This window comes from Exophiala xenobiotica (genome assembly GCF_000835505.1).
Source record: "Exophiala xenobiotica strain CBS 118157 unplaced genomic scaffold supercont1.4, whole genome shotgun sequence".
NCBI classification, from domain to species: Eukaryota; Fungi; Ascomycota; class Eurotiomycetes; order Chaetothyriales; family Herpotrichiellaceae; genus Exophiala; species Exophiala xenobiotica.
The window spans coordinates 4,062,317-4,081,981 of NW_013562491.1; the positions used below are offsets into that span (position 1 = coordinate 4,062,317).

At 40.3% G+C, this 19,665-nt stretch overlaps 4 protein-coding genes across 4 annotated transcripts; all 4 read right to left on the bottom strand.

Moving 5' to 3' along the window:
- Window positions 1–9: 9 nt before the first annotated feature.
- On the bottom strand, window positions 10–2,055 carry PV05_07696 (uncharacterized protein; the record flags this gene model as incomplete). Its single annotated transcript, XM_013460543.1, has 3 exons — window positions 10–157; window positions 272–1,972; window positions 2,021–2,055. The coding sequence occupies 3 exons, from the start codon at window positions 2,053–2,055 to the stop codon at window positions 10–12; spliced, it is 1,884 nt and encodes a 627-aa protein (XP_013315997.1).
- Window positions 2,056–2,591: 536 nt separating this feature from the next.
- On the bottom strand, window positions 2,592–4,301 carry PV05_07697 (uncharacterized protein). Its single transcript, XM_013460544.1, has 2 exons — window positions 3,995–4,301; window positions 2,592–3,936 (listed from the first exon to the last, which is right to left on the bottom strand). Exons 1-2 carry the CDS (start codon window positions 4,170–4,172, stop codon window positions 2,705–2,707), a joined length of 1,410 nt encoding a protein of 469 aa, XP_013315998.1. The 5' UTR covers window positions 4,173–4,301; the 3' UTR covers window positions 2,592–2,704.
- A 2,422-nt stretch (window positions 4,302–6,723) lies between these two features.
- Window positions 6,724–9,195, bottom strand: PV05_07698 (uncharacterized protein; the record flags this gene model as incomplete). Its single annotated transcript, XM_013460545.1, has 1 exon — window positions 6,724–9,195. The coding sequence occupies one exon, from the start codon at window positions 9,193–9,195 to the stop codon at window positions 6,724–6,726; it is 2,472 nt and encodes an 823-aa protein (XP_013315999.1).
- Window positions 9,196–11,160: 1,965 nt separating this feature from the next.
- PV05_07699 (uncharacterized protein) lies at window positions 11,161–12,486 on the bottom strand (the record flags this gene model as incomplete). Its single annotated transcript, XM_013460546.1, has 8 exons — window positions 11,161–11,201; window positions 11,261–11,737; window positions 11,786–11,852; window positions 11,902–11,943; window positions 12,002–12,019; window positions 12,075–12,198; window positions 12,252–12,334; window positions 12,382–12,486. 8 exons carry the CDS (start codon window positions 12,484–12,486, stop codon window positions 11,161–11,163), a joined length of 957 nt encoding a protein of 318 aa, XP_013316000.1.
- Window positions 12,487–19,665: the final 7,179 nt, after the last annotated feature.

Genomic DNA, 19,665 nt, shown 5'->3' on the forward strand with positions numbered 1-19,665 from the left:
AAAGATACTCTAGGCCTTTGCCCGTGGATCGACAAGTCCAGTCTTTTCGGGACCTGCCCGCCCTGGTAATCTTACCGGAGATCTATCACCGGTGTTGGAACCAAACCACTCCAAGTTTACGAATTGGGACTGTCGGTTGCTCCAACTCAGGACCCAGCTGCTTATCAGTGGAGTTAGTGCCATAGTGGCATCATTGGCAACTACTTTCGTTCAATTGTTCTATAATGGTATCACTGCATCACACCTTGGCTCCAGGACTGAAGCCACTCACAAATGAGATTGCACAGATTCCGGTGAGTCTCGATCTTTACGCTGCTGCCCGACCTGGAAAAACGCCGCCGCCTTCAACACGGTTTTCTCGTCCCATCGCCGTCCCACAATCTGCATACCTACTGGCAAAAGCTCACCCGTCTTCTGGTTCTTCTCGAAACCACAGGGAACACTCATAGCCGGATGGCCTGTGCTGTTGAACGGGCAAGTGTTGGAGCTTAGCCCAATAGCAGGGTTGATTCTTTCCATGATGCCTGTTCGTTTGCCATCTCGCTTGAGTTCTGGATGTTGTGACGCTAGGTCCAAGGTTGTAGGCATGATTAGTACATCAGCTTCGTTCAATGCTTGATTGTAAGCCTCCCGCAGCTTGAACACCATACGGTGCGCTTTTGCTTCGATCCCTGGTCCATACTTTTCCTTGAGGAACGCACTGCTGAAGACCAAGTTCATAACGGTGGGGTTGGTGTCCGAAAGGGCTTCGTACATGTCCTGGTTGGGTGGCCATTGCAGCTGCATGTGCGGTGGTTGATAAGAGAGGTAGCCTGGTGTCTGCATAGCAACGGCCCAATCTGACATCGTAGCTCGAGTCGAGGCGGTCCAGATCAAAGGTCCTTCCTTGTGAAGAGGGACAGAGACGTCGATAACTCGAGCTCCGATTTCCTCGAAAGCCTTCTTCGCCTCCTGGTAAACAAGATCTGCGATCGCTGGATTCATGCCTGGAAGTTGGAATCCTTCCTTCAATAGCCCAACTGTGAAAGGCGATTGCCGCTGAGAGGCTGGCAACTGGGTTTCCGCAAATGCTTCTCGTACGAGACTTGGATAGTCCGGTATATTGTTTCGCAAAGGTGATTCTGGTGTCATCCTTGCGTCAATGCCATCGTATCCAGCCAGTACCTGCAGCAAAAGGGCAATATCGTGTAGACTGTTGGCAATTGGGCCCACATGATCCACCATAGGTGAAAGAGCCATAACTCCCGTGTAAGGGATCAGACCATGAGTGGCTTTCATACCGAAGCATCCATTATAGGCCGCTGGTAATCGGATACTGCCACCTTGATCCCCACCAATGGCCATATCAACATGCTCGCCAAACGTGACGCCCTTAAACTTCGAAGCAAGGTTCGCACCAATCAGGGCTCCACTGCCACTGCTGCTGCCGCCGGCACTGTAGCCATTGGCCCATGGGTTTTGAACCGGTCCTCTGAAGGAGGTTGATGACAAGGTCGAAGCAGAATAAGTCTCGCACGTTGTCGTGCCTTTCACGGTGGCACCAGCATTCAAAACTCTTGACACAACCGTGGCATCGATCGTTGAGATGGGATACCTTGTGCCGTCTTTCGAAAGAAGACTCGAACGGGTCCCAATGGTCGTCGGAAGGCCCCCGACAGCAATGTTGTCTTTGAAAGCAACGGTGCGTCCAGCAAGAAGGTTGCTTTTTGGACTAGCCGCTTGAAAGTTACAGCGATGACTCCAGGCGTTTAGAGGATTTCCTTCCGTGGGAGGCTCCCAATACGTTCTTTCTGAAAAAGTCGGGACCGGGACAAGATCAGGGTGAATGTAGTCTTCAACTGTCTCAAGATGCTCGTACACGGCTTCAGCTGACTGTAAGAGTGTCAAATATGCTTCCTCGTCGGCACCAGAATTGAGCAGAATGTCGAACTTGGCAGCCAGAGTCCTTAGGTCGTCCACCGTTATTCGAGACCTATATGTGATTAGCAATTTACCTGTTTGATGGTTTTCTCACACGTACTGGAAGTCGGTGTTGGGTAAAGCAACTGTCGACATGGCGAAGACCAATGTTTGTGGATGAGGCTATGGTAACAAGGACGTTGCGGAATCAGCTATAAGAACAAGGTGGAAAATTTATACAGGGTTTCACAGTGCAAGTCCATGTATGTGTTCTGCTTAGTTCAATCAAAGCCTCCAGACTATTGGCAGATACTGGGCCCTCCACTCATGGTCGGAGTAAGGGGAATATTCGCCACCAGCGCGTTAAATTTCTAGCTCCCGTCCATTTGAAGCTCCAAAATTCCCAAATAGGGTATTTGGAGCGTTCACTATTCCTACCTTATTCTAGGTGGCTTCCAAGTCAATTCTAACACTAATGGCGGCCGAAAAAGCCGAGGCAAGCAGCTGTTTCCTGGGTTAAGTTTTATCGCAGTTGATGCATCCTCGAAATGATCATTTACAATTGTGTAGAGACCGTTATTTATGGCAGTTGAAGTCATAATATATGATTGAATAGCTAGCCAGTCAGAGGATAAACACTGCAGCTTGGTAAATCTAGATGCAGACGCTCTCAGGAGCTTTATTCTTTCTAAATACTATCTGGCACAAAGTTATGCATACATCTGGCGCAACTATATCATCTCCCTCATTCCCAAAACTTGTCGGGCTCGTCATGAGTACGGAAGCATCATGACCGCCTGGCTCACTAGTTCAATACGGTACCACTGTTGTCTGCACAATCGAAAGCGGCTCCAATTTGTCCACTGGCGTAGGCATCGATAATGGCCTGGATGACAGCGTATGTTCCGCCGATGGTGACAAAGAGCCCCAGGGCTATCATGAAGACATGGAAAACGTATAGGACCTTCTGCAGGAAGGTACCCTTCCAATAATGAGGGTGGTCGTAGCACCAGAGCCAGCCAGGAAGAGAGATTGCCACTGGTGCGAAGCACAGTGTACCGGCCAAACCCAAAAGGTAGTTGAAGATGGGAATGCCGGAGGAGATCAGGAAGCCGGCGATAGACATCCCAATCGTACAAGCGAGCCAAGTACCCCAATGGATGATACTGTTGGCCTGCAAGTGGCGAGACTTGCGTAGGATTCTGACGAAGAGGTATTTTGCTCCGATATGGACATAGAGGCAGGCCGAAATGACCAATCCAATAATGCCGACACCATAAGCGACCTTCTTCAAAGTAGGTCCAGCGGAACCAAGTGACGGTGTTGCCACCCACTTTCCGCACCATTTGTAAACCACCAAGGAGAAAGACAGGTATGCGGATGTGACAATACCCATGGACACGTAGACCGCCTTGTTGTAGTCTCGAGGCTTCTTCATTTCCGAGATGACGGGCAAGAAGGCTGCAGTCGCGGCGCTGGACACAAAGATTGCTGCAACTGCGGTCATACCGGCGATGAATGTTGGGTTGCCGACCACACGGTAGCCAAGGTCGAATGGACCAGCTTGCGGCGCGATTGCTGGACGGTTTCTCGTCGTGACACCAATGACAATGATCATGACCGCAACGAACACAGAGATGAATCCCACCCAGGTGAGCCAGGCCAGCTTTTCAAACTTGCGCACACTGGCGAAGACTGCAACAATGACTGTCGCAATGAACGCAAACCATTGAGTGCAGAGCGCATGGTTTGACAAGGCGTTGAAGGCTGCAGAAACGCCGATAATGCCGGAGCCAGCACAGATCACATATGCCGCAATGAAGAGAAATCCCACAAGTTCTTTCAAGATTGGTCCTCCGACAAGTTGAGCCATGTCAGCGATACTGTGGCAGCCTGCGTGAGAGTTTCGAAAGTTGCCCTGAATGATTGCACAGTAGCCATTGAGCAAAGTGAAGGCAATGATGTTGATCGCTCCTGGCAGCGCACCAAGAGTGTACATGGCCGTGGGGATGGAGAGAACTCCGGTTGCAAAGATGACTGTCGACCACGTTAGAGTGGCACATTCTGACAGAGTGTGTTACTAATATGGACTCACTCTTGAGAAAAATCATGGACGCATGATACCAAGTGACTGTACGAAAGTCCACAATGCCTTCTCCTTTCTTGAAGACTTCGAACTCATTTTCGGTGAGGTGGCCTTTTTCGACAGCCTCAACGTTGTCCAAAGACTGGACGGGTCTGACGTTGTCCATGGAGATTTTGTCTCCGGCCATGTGTGCTAGAAGGTTGACGAGATAATAGATTGAGTGTGGCGAAATATCGAAACCTTTCGCGAGTAAGGACAATGGTAGGACTATATAAAAGTCGTGGGCAAGTGATATGTGGACTGAAAAGGGAATTGGGGCAAAGAGGCCGTCTTGATCGTATCTTAGCCAAGGTAGTGGTGATACGCCAGCATCTGGCCGAGCGAGAAAGTGCCCCCACAGAGGAGGGAAAGATAAGACTAATCCCGGCTCTTATCAATGCAGATTAGCCACTGACCTGTGCCATTTAATATGAGCACATATCGCGACGCTTGGGCTCTGAAATTTCAAGGGAGAGAAACGTGCGAAGTGGAAATTCCTTATCATTACCCCAGGACGAGTCTAATCCGTAAACGGGGAACTAGAGACCCCGAAAGCCCAAGATGGACTAGAACTTGGAGTAACCCCAGACAGTCGAGACCGTCACCTTATCTTCGGGATCTACTGTACGTTTTGATTCCGGTTCTGGTATCCGTAATCATGAGAGTGCGGGAGGCTATTACGATCTCTATATGGCTAGACAACTGATAAGGTATTCTTGCGGATAATCTCCTCAGCTGATCCTTTCTACCCATTGGTACGGAGTCCTTGGCTGATTTGGTAGGGCGTTGTCGTCATGGAAATGTCTCCTATCCCAGGAGGCCATAGTATCCATAACAGTGGATATGATTTCTGATGAGTCGCGGTGAGTTCCTCTGAGTATTTTGGGCAGAAGAGATTGGGGTCTGCATAGACCAGGTAAGCCTATGGTGAGATTCCTCTTTCGGCGGCGAGAGCTACGCAGGTTACGAACTCATCTTAGGTCTCCTCTCCTTGTGTGCTCCGAGGGCGAAGGGTAGTTGTGAATATGGCGTCGTTGGCGCCATGGGAAAAGAACAGCACCCAGAACGCGCAGTCTACGCAGTCTTGTCGCAAGTGCAAAATACTGTGTGACGCAACAAGGACGGACATCCCGTGCTCGAACTGCTGAAGGGCTTCTGCCTCCTGCTCGGCTTCTACTTCGCTCAAAGCACCCGCAGCCAGTGGAGAGGCCGTTTGAGTTTTCAGATCCTTTTTCCAGTGATGCTGGTTTGCTCCCCGCCTTTCGTTCCTAAGTCACCTCGTTGGCGTAAGTGGCGTAAGTGGACCTGGAACAGAAATCACGAACAACGTGGCTAATATCGTTGATAGTCCTTACACGGGACCGGCAGGATGCTGCTCTCAAGGTCTTTAGGAAGGTGCAAGACAGTGGCGTCAAGAACAAGGACGGCCAGTATGAGATCGCCGTGCAGGACGAATTCCGTCTACAGGTAGCGGTAACGGCACAGGAAATGAAAACCATATACATTTGAAAACTTTTTCATCAGCCCCAGCTTACGCAAAAGATGCCTGGTTGGAATCGCTACCATGTTTACTAATCAAGGAACTTTCACATTCGTCATCAAGAATGAGTATGCACCTGAAGCACCCCTCTGGAGCTAACGGTAGGTGTCCGCAGACCATTGACCCCTTTCGTAAACCGTACTTGGCTTTGGTACTATCCAACAACTCTTGACCCAGCCGGTTGGATTAGCGTATATCCCGGTGGCAATCTTCTTAATGCCTTTATTGTTGACAGAGATGGTCGAGTCAAATTTTTGAGTGAGCATCTTCCACCGCGGCCCTGGCGAAGATGGTGGTTAACATCCTTCAGTATTCGTGTTCTTGGGCACCGTACCCGCTCTCGTGGGTGCATACGGGACCGTTGTGTCTTACAACAAGACATATTCCCATGGCACTGCGGCTGTGGCTGTTTTATCCTGTTTTGGCAGACTAAGGGACTATCCTTGTAAGACATCGCCGAAGTCGTTTGTGACAACATCTACCTTGGATGACCCGAAGGAAGAGGCTATCCATAGGCGCTTCCAAGCTGGATGTTACCGCGAGTCTGCCAACGCCCAAGCCGCAGGAGACGTCCACCGCCGTCACAACATTCCTTCAGAGGAGAAGGGTGTGGCGTCTCAGGCTCCTCATTTTGATAATTCACCTGGCAGTCTATGAAAACACCGAGCTATATAAGTGTGGAAGATTGGGATCTGTATATACGAGCTATACGTCCAGCACCTTGGGCCAAGGTAGGTAGCTTGTACTAGAATGGCAATGTCATTAGGGCCCTAGACAGCTCATGACGATGCACAGACAAGGTAATGAGCGTGAATTACGCGCTTAATTTACATGTCTATCTATCCCTATCTCGAGATCTGGGCGACAAGACCCTAAGCCCGCACTAGGAGCTGGGGGTCAATATATATATGGTACGGCAAAGCTGCTTGGGAGAACAATCGGCGCTAAGGCTAGGGCTTGGCGCCATATATTGTGAGCATACTCTTTACGTACATCCAAGGAACTCTGGATATATGCTGGGGAGAAGACATGCGCTGACACTAGTAAAATCGCCGTAATATCGCATCTTCAGTATGATTACACTTTCGTCTGAATAAAATACATATCCACTGAAATAAACCCGTCAAGTACAGGGGAGAATGAGAAGCCGTCCCGACAATCACGGATTGACTTTGATCGTCTTCGCCACACTGGGCGTGCCGGCTGCGTTCATAACGAAGAGCATCCAGTATCCAGGCAGAGCAACGCCAGGATCGCTCGGAACCGTCACCGAGTACGTGTTTACGCCGGTGAGCCTCAGCGTAAGGGGCACGCGGCGCTGGTCGGTGTTGACCGTGTGCGTGGCCGAACCGTAGCGGATCAGAGACGCGCTAGTGACGACCGACCCAGTAGTGATGGTCAACGACTGGCCCACCCTCAGGCTCGCGGTGGAAACCGAGTTGATCACAGGCCTCACTCGGTTGGTGCCATCGCTGTTCAACAGGTACTGCGGTGTGTAAATCTGCGCGTCAAAGTGGTTGGACGAGCAGTCGGCGCAGAGCCCGCCGCCGCCGCTGAGAACCGTGCCATCAAGCAGCAGCAGGGCAATGCTGTGGTAGTTGCGGGGAATGGAGTTGGGAAGCATCTGGGTGAAGGTGTTGGTCAGCGGACTCCACATCTCCGGCGTCAGGTCGGCGCCGATGTCGTAGAACGGCCACCCAACGGTCTGCCCACCCGTGATGAAAACTTGACCATCCGGCAGTACAACGCCGTTGTGGAAGATGCGCTCGTACGCCATGGAGCTGAGTGTCGTGACCGAGGGCGTCGAGTTTTTATTCCCAATCTTGATGAGGTGTGCGTTTCCGGTCGCTTCCGTTCCCTGGTAGTTGGGAGAGCCACCGGCAGTCAAAATATTCCCGGCAACCGCATCGTACATGACCGCAACGCCGCACATTGAATCAGCGTCCGAGGCTCGGTTTCCTGCCGCGCTCACTGCGCCCAATCCTGCCATGTCATACCAGTTCATCGCCTTGCTGGGGCCAGCTTGAAAAACGGATCCGTTTTTCCAGCTGAACAACCAGGCATGGTTATCTGAGCGGAACACCCCTTGGGTGTCTGCGGTCAGCATAGGGGCTACAGGACAGCCGGGGAGCAAGGTCCAATTTCCCGTTGTCGTATTGTAAATTTCTCCGTTCTTGCCGCCCTCGCCTCCGCTCCAAGAGCCTCCGATGGTGAAGATGCGTCCATCCGAGCACGTTGCTGATGATTGATATCCACGCGAGATCTTCATATTGGACCCGGCAATCCAGGCGTCGGTAAGGGGGTCATAGATGCTTGTCTTTTGGGCATTGTTGCCCCCAGTAACGATAGGACGTCCATTGAAATCGAGCGATATTCCAGGACAGAACATATCGTGATTGGTCTGGGTAACGTCTCTCCGGCTGACAATGAGAGTGGTGGGATCATAGGTCGATGTGATGGTATGGCCTGATCCGCCGACGAAGGTACTTGGAGAATACGAAGACCATGTGAGAACTCGGCCATTGGTGGGATTGATGGCTGCCGCAACCGGAACTAGTGGGAAATTGATAGTTGGGCCCCATTTCCCCAGATTAGTCGGTGGGGGGGTGTAAGATGCTGGGACATAAACGGTGAATGCTGCTGCAGACGTCCAATTGCCGCGATTGCCCGCCTCAGAAAGAGCCCGGACCTGAATGTACCGTGCAGACACAGTATTAAAGACAACATTTTTCTCCGACGTGTCGTCTTTGAACGTGCCCGAGGCGACTGATGCAAAGCTCGTCCCATCGGTGCTGGTATACACCTGGTATTGTCCAATGTTTCCATTGCGGCTCCCGTCCTGACGGGGTAAATACCTCAGGGAATTGATGCTGTATACAGTCTTCATGTCAATGGTAATGTTATGGGGCAGCTTTGCAAGAGTCGGGGTGTATTGGGTGTGCCAAAATGAACTTGTGTCGGTAATTGCCTTGACACACTCGTTTCCGGCCTGGGCACTATCGCAAGTGGCGGTCCAACCTGTGCGATCAATTGCAGTGCCAGGAGTAGGAGCATACACATTGATATCTGCTCCGCTCGTCCATGGACCGCGGTTGCCTGCCTCGGTGAGAGCTTGAATTCGTATATAGCGTGCCGGAACTGGTTCAAAAGCCGCTGTCTTCGCCAGCGCGCTGTCGATCCAAGTGCCAAACGCGACGGGCGAACCGAAATTTGTTCCGTCAGTGCTCACAAAAATCTTATGCTGCCCAATGCGCCCATTCCCTGATCCATCCTGGCGAGGTAAATAGACTAGGCCATTGACATTGTAGGTGGTCCGCATGTCGATGGTGATATTGTGCGGCAGTTGGGACAATGTGGGCGAATACTCTGTATGCCAGAATGTGTTTGTACTTGAATCAATTGCACTTATGCATGGATTGCCGGCCTGAACGCTATCACAGGTAACATTCCAGTTTGACCGATCGATCGCAAGCCCTGTAGGTAGAGCAGCAGCAAGGATAGGGCTCTCGTCGATCCCCTCTGCTGTCAACACATCTGCCGGAGGGGGCACGAAGGGAACTGTCAGGGCATTTATACATCTCTCATAGACACCAAAGACCAGGAGAATGCGACTCGCGAAGTTTCGTGACATCTGGTCGGCTATCTGGGCACTGTTTCCGATAATAGAAGTAGAAAGAGAACGAAGTAAGGCTATGCCTTGAAGAAGCTGAAAGAATGACCTGGGAAGGAGGGTAATGAATGTATTCACAGCGCAAAATCACATCAACGAGTGGCAGACAAATATCTTCAAATGTAGATATTCGTGGGATAAAACGAGATACAATGCATGGAGAAGCACCTACTCTATATATTACTTACTCAAGGACAATAAATATGCCGTAGACGAAAGATTCATGCTGAGGGACATTAATCTCCACACGGGGTCTGTAGCCTACTCAGAAATTGATTCAATCACCACCCACCACGAAAGGGGAGGAGGTCCAATTTATAAACGCTTAAGGTTAAATATAAGCTCTTGAACTGTTGGCTCAACAGTTCTAAGGAAAAAGGAAGCGTACTACCCCGAGTACTATGCAAACAAGTCGTCATGTGGATCTCGACTTAAATGGCTAGCTCCCTCTTTCTCGCCTAGAACTTTAGCGAGTGGTCTCAGATTTGGATCAGAATGGCGTGGGCGTGGCGCGAGCTCTTCACGATGAGGTGATCATTATCCCCGCATAACACGATGAATGTACAGGGGCGCAGTCGCTTATTGCCCCGCAATTCCTCGAGTTGCTCCTGTGGCTGAAACAAGGTGGGTTACCCTGGCGGGATATGTTTCTGCTGCAGCAACCTTTCGCAGATACTGTACGGCATGTGCGATCTTGAAGGCTCGTTTTTAATTTTAAAACCCGTATCCGATTACTGATGGGCTTGACCATCATTTGACCTCTGTTGTGGTCCTCGCGCGTCAGGGCATGCCCTCCTCCAGCACCATCCACCTTCCACCTTTATCTCCATATCCATCGATGCATCTCTTCTGCAGTCCGCATACATAGCCAGCACACACCATAGCAACCCTCCAAAATGAGGAGCAATCGGCCTGAACATCGTTCTCTGCAGTCCGGGTGCCGTGATGGGCGGATCGATTGTTCGAATCGATTGAATTGCTCCCGTCAACTCGGAGGATCAATTTCGGTGTTCGGAAGGCGCTTAGCGCAGCCAGCCCGCACTCCGGGGCATCTGCAGCTCCCCAACTGTTTTTCGGACCCTGATTTTCAACTGCCATGAGCAGGACAGTCACAACAGCCAAGATAACTACTGAGGGATCGGATCCGTGCACGGAGAACGCATCTTACTGTCTCAATCAATGTTGGCTGAGTACCATGTAACCTTGACGTCTCTAGGCTTCACTCTTTGCCCCCATTTGCAGTTGTCGAAGCGCGGTCAAATGTTCGCCGACTTTGGAGGGGCCTCTGGGGGTACAATCAAAACTACCCAACATCAAACAGCACGATAAAACTTTTTTCATGGACATAACCGTTCATGATGCTTGATTTCACTTGAAGTTGATAGATCTGGATGCGAGGATTCGGTTGATACCAAATTCGCCCATACAAACTGTATGCATGCATGCATTAGAGTTGGCTGAATAGACGCTGCCAGCTAAACAAAAGATACTAACATCAAGGCGATATTCGATTAAGCGGATTGAAGGCTTTTCATTCTGGACAGAAGTCGATCGGTGAGGATGCGATATCTCGACGGTCTGTACGAGCGAAGCTCTGATAGAGCTCAACGGTGGGGCATGTTATTAGCGAGAACAATTGGAATATATTGCTTTATCGATTGTACAGCATTTTTGTTACCACCTGACTCTTAAGGTGTATCCCGCGCTTGCTTGTAGGATATTGTGGTCCTGACGAGTGACCTCAGGCTCGCCAAAATCTGTACACAAAGCTAGGACCGATTTCGTATGAGCGCACATGTGGGTTGTGCTGGAGGCTTGCATAGGAATTGGTGCCTCATCCTCCTTCAATGTACGATATATGCCGGCCGCTGTAGCATAGCTCGACAATCAAGGGACAGCCAAGGAATCCAAGAGTTCATCACCACTCTAAAATATCGCGATAGCGTTGGGATGGCTTCCTACACCTCCTATACGTATCTTTTCGTTAGCGCATTATGCTCTTCACCACATCGAGGTGTCCACATACCGCGCACATTAGTTGGCACGCTCGCTAGAAAGAAAGTATATTGCTTCTTGCGTTTGCACGTCTCAGCCAACTGGTCTAGATCCCACATTTCGCCAATGGGAACGCCCCAGCGTGTCAGGAGATACTGATGGAGGTTTATCGATTGCCGGGGCCAGGCCTCGAAAGCCGGGGCATCGCCCACCACGGCACTGAAGTAATTGTCGTGTAAAAAGTCAAGCATGTCTTCAGTTTGCTCAACCCCGACAAATGCATGTTCTGGGATTTTTAGAGTACCCAAGTGTGCTCGTTGCGCCTCGTCCAGGCGAGCATAGTTCTCGACAAAACCTGAGCGAATTATGAGGATATCACCATACTGGAACTCGATTCCTTGGTTCTTTGCACAGGCATGAATATCACTCAATGCGATACGGTGCGTAGTGACTGGATCGTAGCTTTTGCCAGCGTAGTCCCAATAGTCGATAAGCACGCCACGGCCGGCTCCAAGATGTCAACGGCGTTGTAGGTTGGATATGTCCAAGCACATACCTATGCCATGATCGGCCCATGCCTGCATTCCGCCAATTTCCGCCTTATAGATATCGTCCTTGGTTAGCTACCGCTCTTTTAGCAGACCCTTCAACCATAGTAAGAATGATACTTACTCCATTGTAAAAGATGATATCACCCTTATGCGGCAGTCCGACCTTTCAGAAAGATCAGAGTCCGGTCGTCAAAAGCTAGTCAGGGTTGTGGCAGCCTTACATGCCGAAAACCGTCCCACTGTCGGTGAGATGTTAATCTAGGGTAAGCAAGGACCTCTGCTCGGGTTACTAACCTGCGATCCACTTTGCGTGTTCATGTCGTATAAGTCGTCAAAACCAGACGGGCCGATTGGCGAGATGGTATGTTTAAACCCCTGTCTACCAAAGGCTGGAGGGTTTGGAAATTCCACAGGCCAACTAGAGAATGGTTGTCAAGGTCGACTTTTGACCTGGTCGTAGTTTACACTCACTTGAGGTTTACTATCTCCCCGGTCTTTATCAACTTCGCGGCGGATGCAGTGCGCTCCGATGTAAGCAGGTTAAGACGTCCGAGCTGTCATTGGTAAGATCTCTGCTATCAGTCATGGCGTAGACTTATACCTCATCATCTGGACCCCAGAACCAAGCTGCACCGTCGGGAGCTCCGTCTATGCTAGGCAGCTCAGAACGTGTGGGAAGCGTCTGGGAGGAAGGGTCAAACTTCATGGCGTATCTCTATAGTATATTAGAATTTTACGGGGCTGATAAACTTGTAGTCAATTACCAAGGTCGTCAATGCTGAGCAGACTATGAAGAGTTGAATACCTTTTAGGTGTACCCAGGGAGATAAAAAGTTCCGAGGGCACCATAACCTCGGCAGCGTCGTCACGATTTCACCGCGGTCAGGGCTATGATTCCTATTTCAGCACTGACCTCGGCTTTGGGCACCGAGATAATGGATCTTCCTATACGAACCTCGACGAGTACCGTTGACTATGCACCGCAGGGGATCAGCAACCCTGGGCAAGGCCTCAGCCACTTCGACATTAGAGCCATGTGTCAAACTAAAAAAGGTGCTCGATATCACAGTTTTGTAATTGCAGGTTATGACTGTGCGTATTCTCATACTTTGACACCATCATGCGTCATGCCAGATTGCGCAATGTCCTTCCACCCATATTTACAGGCACCTCAAGTTCCCGCCAACACCGAAATCCACCATTCCAGCAATGTTTTCATCCTGGTCACCTGCTTCTCGGTCATTGCCTTGCATCCTAGTGACGGTCCTTCCCTGCGTCATGTGCCCAAGTGCTGCATTCAGTCCTCTGTCCTGCATTCAATCCTCTGTCCTGCAATTCTCTACAACAACCTTTCCCGTCCCCAATGTCTCTTGTGGTTCTTTCCGCCCATCGGCTTGAATTTCATGCTCTCTTGTTGAAGTGTCGTCATTTTGTCGACGTGTCAAGCCAGTCAACCTCTGCCACCAGTCTTGTGTCTCGTGTCATTGCTCCAAGCCATCCTCTCGTCCTACACTGTCTTGTGGCTCTTGAAGCCCATTTCCTTGCTGGTTTGAATGACCAACTCTCTCCTGCATCATTTTCTCTTGTGTTCATTTAACCCGTCTTCTTACATCCCAGAGACACCACCCGCCTTGTGTCTCTCTGTTTCTCCAGGCCATCATCTGGTCGATCCAGTCATTCCCTTGACATTTGGCTACTCGAACGTGTCGTCCGGTCGATGTCTCTGATGGGTCCATCGGATGCTGCGAGTGCCACGTGAGGTGTGTACTTTCTGGGGTGTTGGGGATGGGCGAGTTCGGTGACTGATGGGCAGTCTGGTTCTTGGAGGTTATGCTGCCGAAAGATACACTTCTCAGATGAGCTCAGTTAATATCACCTCGAGAGGAACTCAACGTGTACCACGATTGCGTAAGACCTCTTGTAAACATTATAGGTCTATCGACCGTCCTAGTCACCCTAGCCGAGAGGCGGCGCGCATCATGTAGTGCACCTGGGTGGGGCGGCCAATCGGCGAGCCGGCCCTCCCCCGATTCCAGGTGGTGCACCCCGGTAGTGCACCTTTCGTTTCATGCGCGTCTACCGTCGACAATTTCGAAGGGGATGGGTGCACTATACTCAACTTATCCAGCGCTATCGAACGCGGGTAATTGTATAATCGTACGACTTCTCGTCGTTGTGCTATCGTTTTGAGGTGGGTTACTATCTCTTTAAATCCTCTCTCCGCTAAATTTTAAGATAATTTAGTATAACTTTTAATTTTCTTAGTAGCGATTATAGAGGGTTTAGCTTTTTCTTAGAAGTTAAAATTTAATATACTAACTTAATTATTTTTTATTTACGAGCGAGAATAATAGTAAGATTTACTATTCTTAACGAAAGAGATAGTAAAGTTCAAGAATATTAAAGAATATAGCTTAAAGAAATATTCTCTTTAGTTTTAAATTTAGCTATCTCCTCGAGATGTATTTCTTTCGTAAATTATTTAAGAAGGGTTTCTTTTTTTTTTTTAATAATTTTTTTTAGTCGAATTATTTATCGTTTTATTTTATACTTAATATTTTTTTTTTTTTTTTTCGATATTTTTTTTTTTTTTTTTCGATATTTTTTTTTAATTAATTTTTTTCTTTTTACTTTTTCTTTAAAATTACTAAAGAAACTTTATATCTTAATTTACAATAAAACTTTAGAAACTTTATTCTAAAATTAATTTATTTTATTAAAAGATCTATATTCTATATTTAGTATAAAATATTATTAGTTTATCTTTAATATTAAGAAAGTATAAGAACTTTTTTATTAATTAATTATTATAATTAAAACGATAAAAGTAGATTTATACTCTTTAAATATTTAGCGATTATATTAATTACTTCTACTTAATTAACTTAGAGATTATTGTAGTTAAGCTTATAATATTTTTAATTTACTTTATAGTTAATTAATAATTATTAAGTCTTATAAACTATTAAGGTTAATATTAATATAAAGCGTTAAAGAAAATAATTTTATTAGAGATAAACTAACTAAGATATTAAAAGGCTAATCTTATATCTAATCTTTATAACTTTAAAGTTTCTTTTATCGCTATTACTATTACTAAAGTATTTAGACTTAATTAGAAATATACTATTCTATTTCTAAATAAACGCGAAATTTATTAAGTAGATAAGATTATAGTACTATTATAATCGATATAATATTAGTAAATATATTATTTATCTTCTTAATAAAGTATTATATATTTTTAATAGCGAAAATTTTATAATTCGCTATATTAGTTTAAACTTAATTAATAAGTTATCTTTAAGTTAATATTTAACTTTAAAACTATAGAAGAATTAAAGTTTCTTAGTACTTATTTAGTAGATAACTAAGAAATATATAGACTTCTATTATATTTTTTTAATAAGTCTTCTAATTAAGATAGAAATCTTAGTATTATATTTAATAAATAATTAGATCGTAGATTACGATAATCTAATAGTTTTCTTAATAAATTAATATAACTAAACGTCTTAATTTATTAGATAAGATCGATACTAATTAAGTAAGATTATATTATATTAAATTTATTTATCCTCGCTATACTAATAGAAATTTAGAGAGAACTATAAAGTTATTTAGCCTAAATAAATTATTTCTTAATATTATCTTAAATACTTAATATATTATTATTAATAGTAAAGCTTAAATTATTAATTTATTTAATTAATTATAATAAAGAAAATTAAGTAATATTATCTTAAAATTATATTAATTTATAATTATTCTTTATTAATATTAATTTTTATTTTATTTTATTATAATAGATATATTATAATATATTTTTATAATTTTTTAGATAATTTATTATATTACTATTAAATTATTTTAATATAGTTTATTTAATAATATAAGCTATATTATAGTTAATATACCCTTAAGATAAATGACTATACTTATATTTATAGAATATAAATAGATTTAATTTAATATATTTATAATTATATAAATATTGTAGCTAAGATTTACTATTATATATCTTTTCGCTAAAAATTAATGATTTTTATTTATAATTTAAAACTAAATATTTTAGACGATACTTTATATCTTAGTATTAAATAAATTCTATAAATATTTTTAAGCGATAAATATATTCGAAGGTAAGGGATATTAAATCGCTTTAGTATCTAGTTAATTCGCCGTTAGTTTTAGATTTCGAGTTCTTACGATAAGCTCGTCGATATAATTTATAATCTTAGCTAGATATATCGATATTACTTAAGACGATTAGTTCTAACGTTATCGCTTTAAATTTAACGAACTACGCGCTAAAGAAGATTACGAAGATTTCGATTAATTATAGACTAACTTTATAATCTATAAATTAAGTTCTATATTATTAGGCTAAGATATAAAAGTTATTTATTAAGAATTAAGTTTAATACTAAGCTAAATCTTACTAATTAAGGATTAAGCTAAATATTATTATTTACTAATATTAAAGAAAATAAATAATAGCTCTCTCGATATTAAAGATATATTATATAAATTTATAAAAGATTATATACTAAATATAAATACTAATAAACTTAGCGAGTAAAGTATTATAACTTATAAATTTAATTTAGCTTAAGTTATAAATATTTATATTTTAGCGTAGTTAATTAAATCTTAAGATTAAAGATTATAGTTACTTAGCTTATTAAATTAAGAATTAGATTTAATCGATAATCTTATATCTTTAAAATCTATAGACTTTATACTAAATAGCGTAGTATAACGTCTAGTAGAGTAAAACTTATTAAAGTTAAAAGAAATATTTAGAATAACTTTATAATATTAGTACTATTAGATAAAGTTTATTAAAAATATTTAAATAATATATTAGTCTAGTATATAAATATACTTTATTAAAAATTATTAAAGATTAAAATTTATAATATTTTATAATATTAAAAAGATTAACTAAGTTATATATTTATCGTAATAATTTTTAACTTAAAAATATAAGACTTAATAATTTTATTAGTTAATATAATAATTTCTTTCTAAATAAATTTAAAATATAATAATTCTTTAATTAAAAGGGAATAGCTTCGTTTATAATATTAAAATATTTATTTTATCTCTCTTTCGATACCCTTTATAATTTAGAAGGTATTATTTCGTTTATATAGTTAAATCCCTTCTTTTATTGATATATTTAAATTTATTAATATTAAAGAATATAGATATAGAAAATATTCTCTTTATTAACGAACTTAGATTTATCGATAAATTATCTTTTTAATTATAATTTTATTTAAATATAATTATTCTATCTTTTATATAAAGAATATAACTATTTACGCTTAATATAAAGTAAATTATTATTATCGTTAAAACTTTAATACTTAAAGATATAGAAAGATTATAGTATTATATTTAATATAAATATAATTATAATAAAGCGAAAGAATTATTTAATTTAATATTAATAATAAAGATATTAAGCTAATATTACTATCTCTAAATCTTTATCTTTAAGATCTTATATTTTCTTAAGATCTCGATAAAATATAGACTTAATAATATATTATTAAAATTTTTAGTAATACTATTTACAATAATAATAATATTATTCTTAATAATAATATCTAGTCTTCCTAAGCTTCTTTAACTATTACTATAGTCTCTTCCTTTACTTTAAGATACTTTCTTTCTCTATAGGCTTCTTAAATAGTTGTTATAGCCTTTTTTTTATATTAATATATTTCTTATTTTATTAAGCTAATTAAACTATTAATATAGTCTCTTCTCTCTTAATAAGATAATCTCTTTCTTTATCTCGTTTATTCTTTAGCGATATTAGTATTATATAATTCTTTTAACGCTAAATTAATTAAAATCTCTTTAATATCTTATATAGTTCTTTTTTACTATTATCTTTAATCTTAAGTTAACTTTATTAATTTTATAGACTTAATTACTTTTTTACTTAAGTATTTTTCTTAATATTTTTTACTTAATTTAATATATTAATACTAAACCTTAAAGAAAGATAATTTTAGCCTTAGTTATTAAGACTTATATTATTTAATATATTAAAATATTTTAATAATCTTAATAATTTTAACTTTAATAATATTTTAATATTTAAATTATTATATAAATATTATATTTATAGTACTTAAGAGTAACTAAAGTAAATAATAATTAATAAAGATAATATATTACTTAATACTTTAGTAATAATTAATATACTATTTATATACTATAGTCCTAAATAAATCTTTATCGATCGCTTCTTTTTAAGATCTTATTATTATTTTTATATAAAAAATAAAAATTTATACTTAATTATTTAAATAAAAAAATTTAACGATAAAATTAAAGAGTTAAAAGAAGAATTTATCTTAAAGTATATAATTAATAATAAATTAAAATAAAAGCTAAATAATATATAGTATATAATAAAGAGACTATACTATTAATTTTAAGAAAGTTATAATAGCTACTTATTTATATTTTACGCTAAAAAATATTAATAATATATAAATAATATCGACGATAACTATTATAAATTTAATAATTTTTTTCTATTTAATATAGTCTTTTCTAGTATTCTCTTATAGTTAAATATACTTTCGCTTAAGTAATTTATCGATCTTAAAAATTTATCTTTATTTTAATAGAATACTAGGTTTTATAGCTTTATTTATAATTATCGCTTTTATTATAAATAGTTATAGTATATTTATTTATATATAAAAAAAATATAAGAGATAAATCTAAATATTATATTTAATATCGATAGCTTTTTTAACTTTATTAGCTTTATCGTAATTATTTAATAAAGTCTTTAGTATTAGTTTACTATATAAATTAAATAAAATATCGTTAATAATATTTATCTTTAAAGTATAATATATTATTTTAGTCTTAATAATAATATCGATACTTTATTAAAAGTTTAGTTTATTATATTTCGCGAAATTTTGTATTTTTTTTTAATTAAATAATTAATACTTAAGATATTACTATCTATATTTTTTTTCTTTATTTTTTCTTTCGCGATAATAAATTTATTAGTTTAAGTTATTAATAGCTTTTATAATAGCTTAACTTTATCTTTTATTTTATTATCTATATATATACTTTTATATATATTATTTAGTATTTAACTATTAATTATAATTAAGTATTCGTTAATTTTAAAGTTTATTAAATTAAGAATTAATATATTAAGACTATTAACTATTAAGTATAGTAGAGTATTAAATATTTTTTATAGTTAAAGTATCTTCTTTATATTTAAAAGAGTATTCTTAAAAATATCTAAGCCTTAAACTTATAATAGTTCTATAAACTATAACTTTTCTTCTCTATAAAGGATATTAAACTTTATTTTAAAATTAATTTTTTATATTTAATATTTTTTAATTATATAGATATCTTTTAATTTTATTTTATAAATATCTTAGATATAAATTTTATATATTAAAATTATTTTTATATAAATATAGATAAAGAAATCTATTCTTTTATAGCTTTCCTTAAATTATATATACTTAGTCTTAACTAAAAGTTTTAAATTTATTTTTAATATCGCTATTACTTTAAGTACTATATTTAAGAGCTTTATAATAATTATTCTTTAACGTTAAATAGTATTAAATAACGCTATTATCTATAAAATATACTTTATAATATTTATTTAATAATAAATATTATTTCTAAAAAATCGAAACTTTATATTAGTAATCTTATTTATTTTTAATTCTATAATTTTTATAAAAAAGTTTAAGATACTATTAAATTAATACTCTTTAAGAATAATAATCTTAAAAAATTTATACTAAACCTCTTAATTTTAAAATCTATAAAAAAGATTATAAATAGTAATTTAAGCTTTAATAAAGTT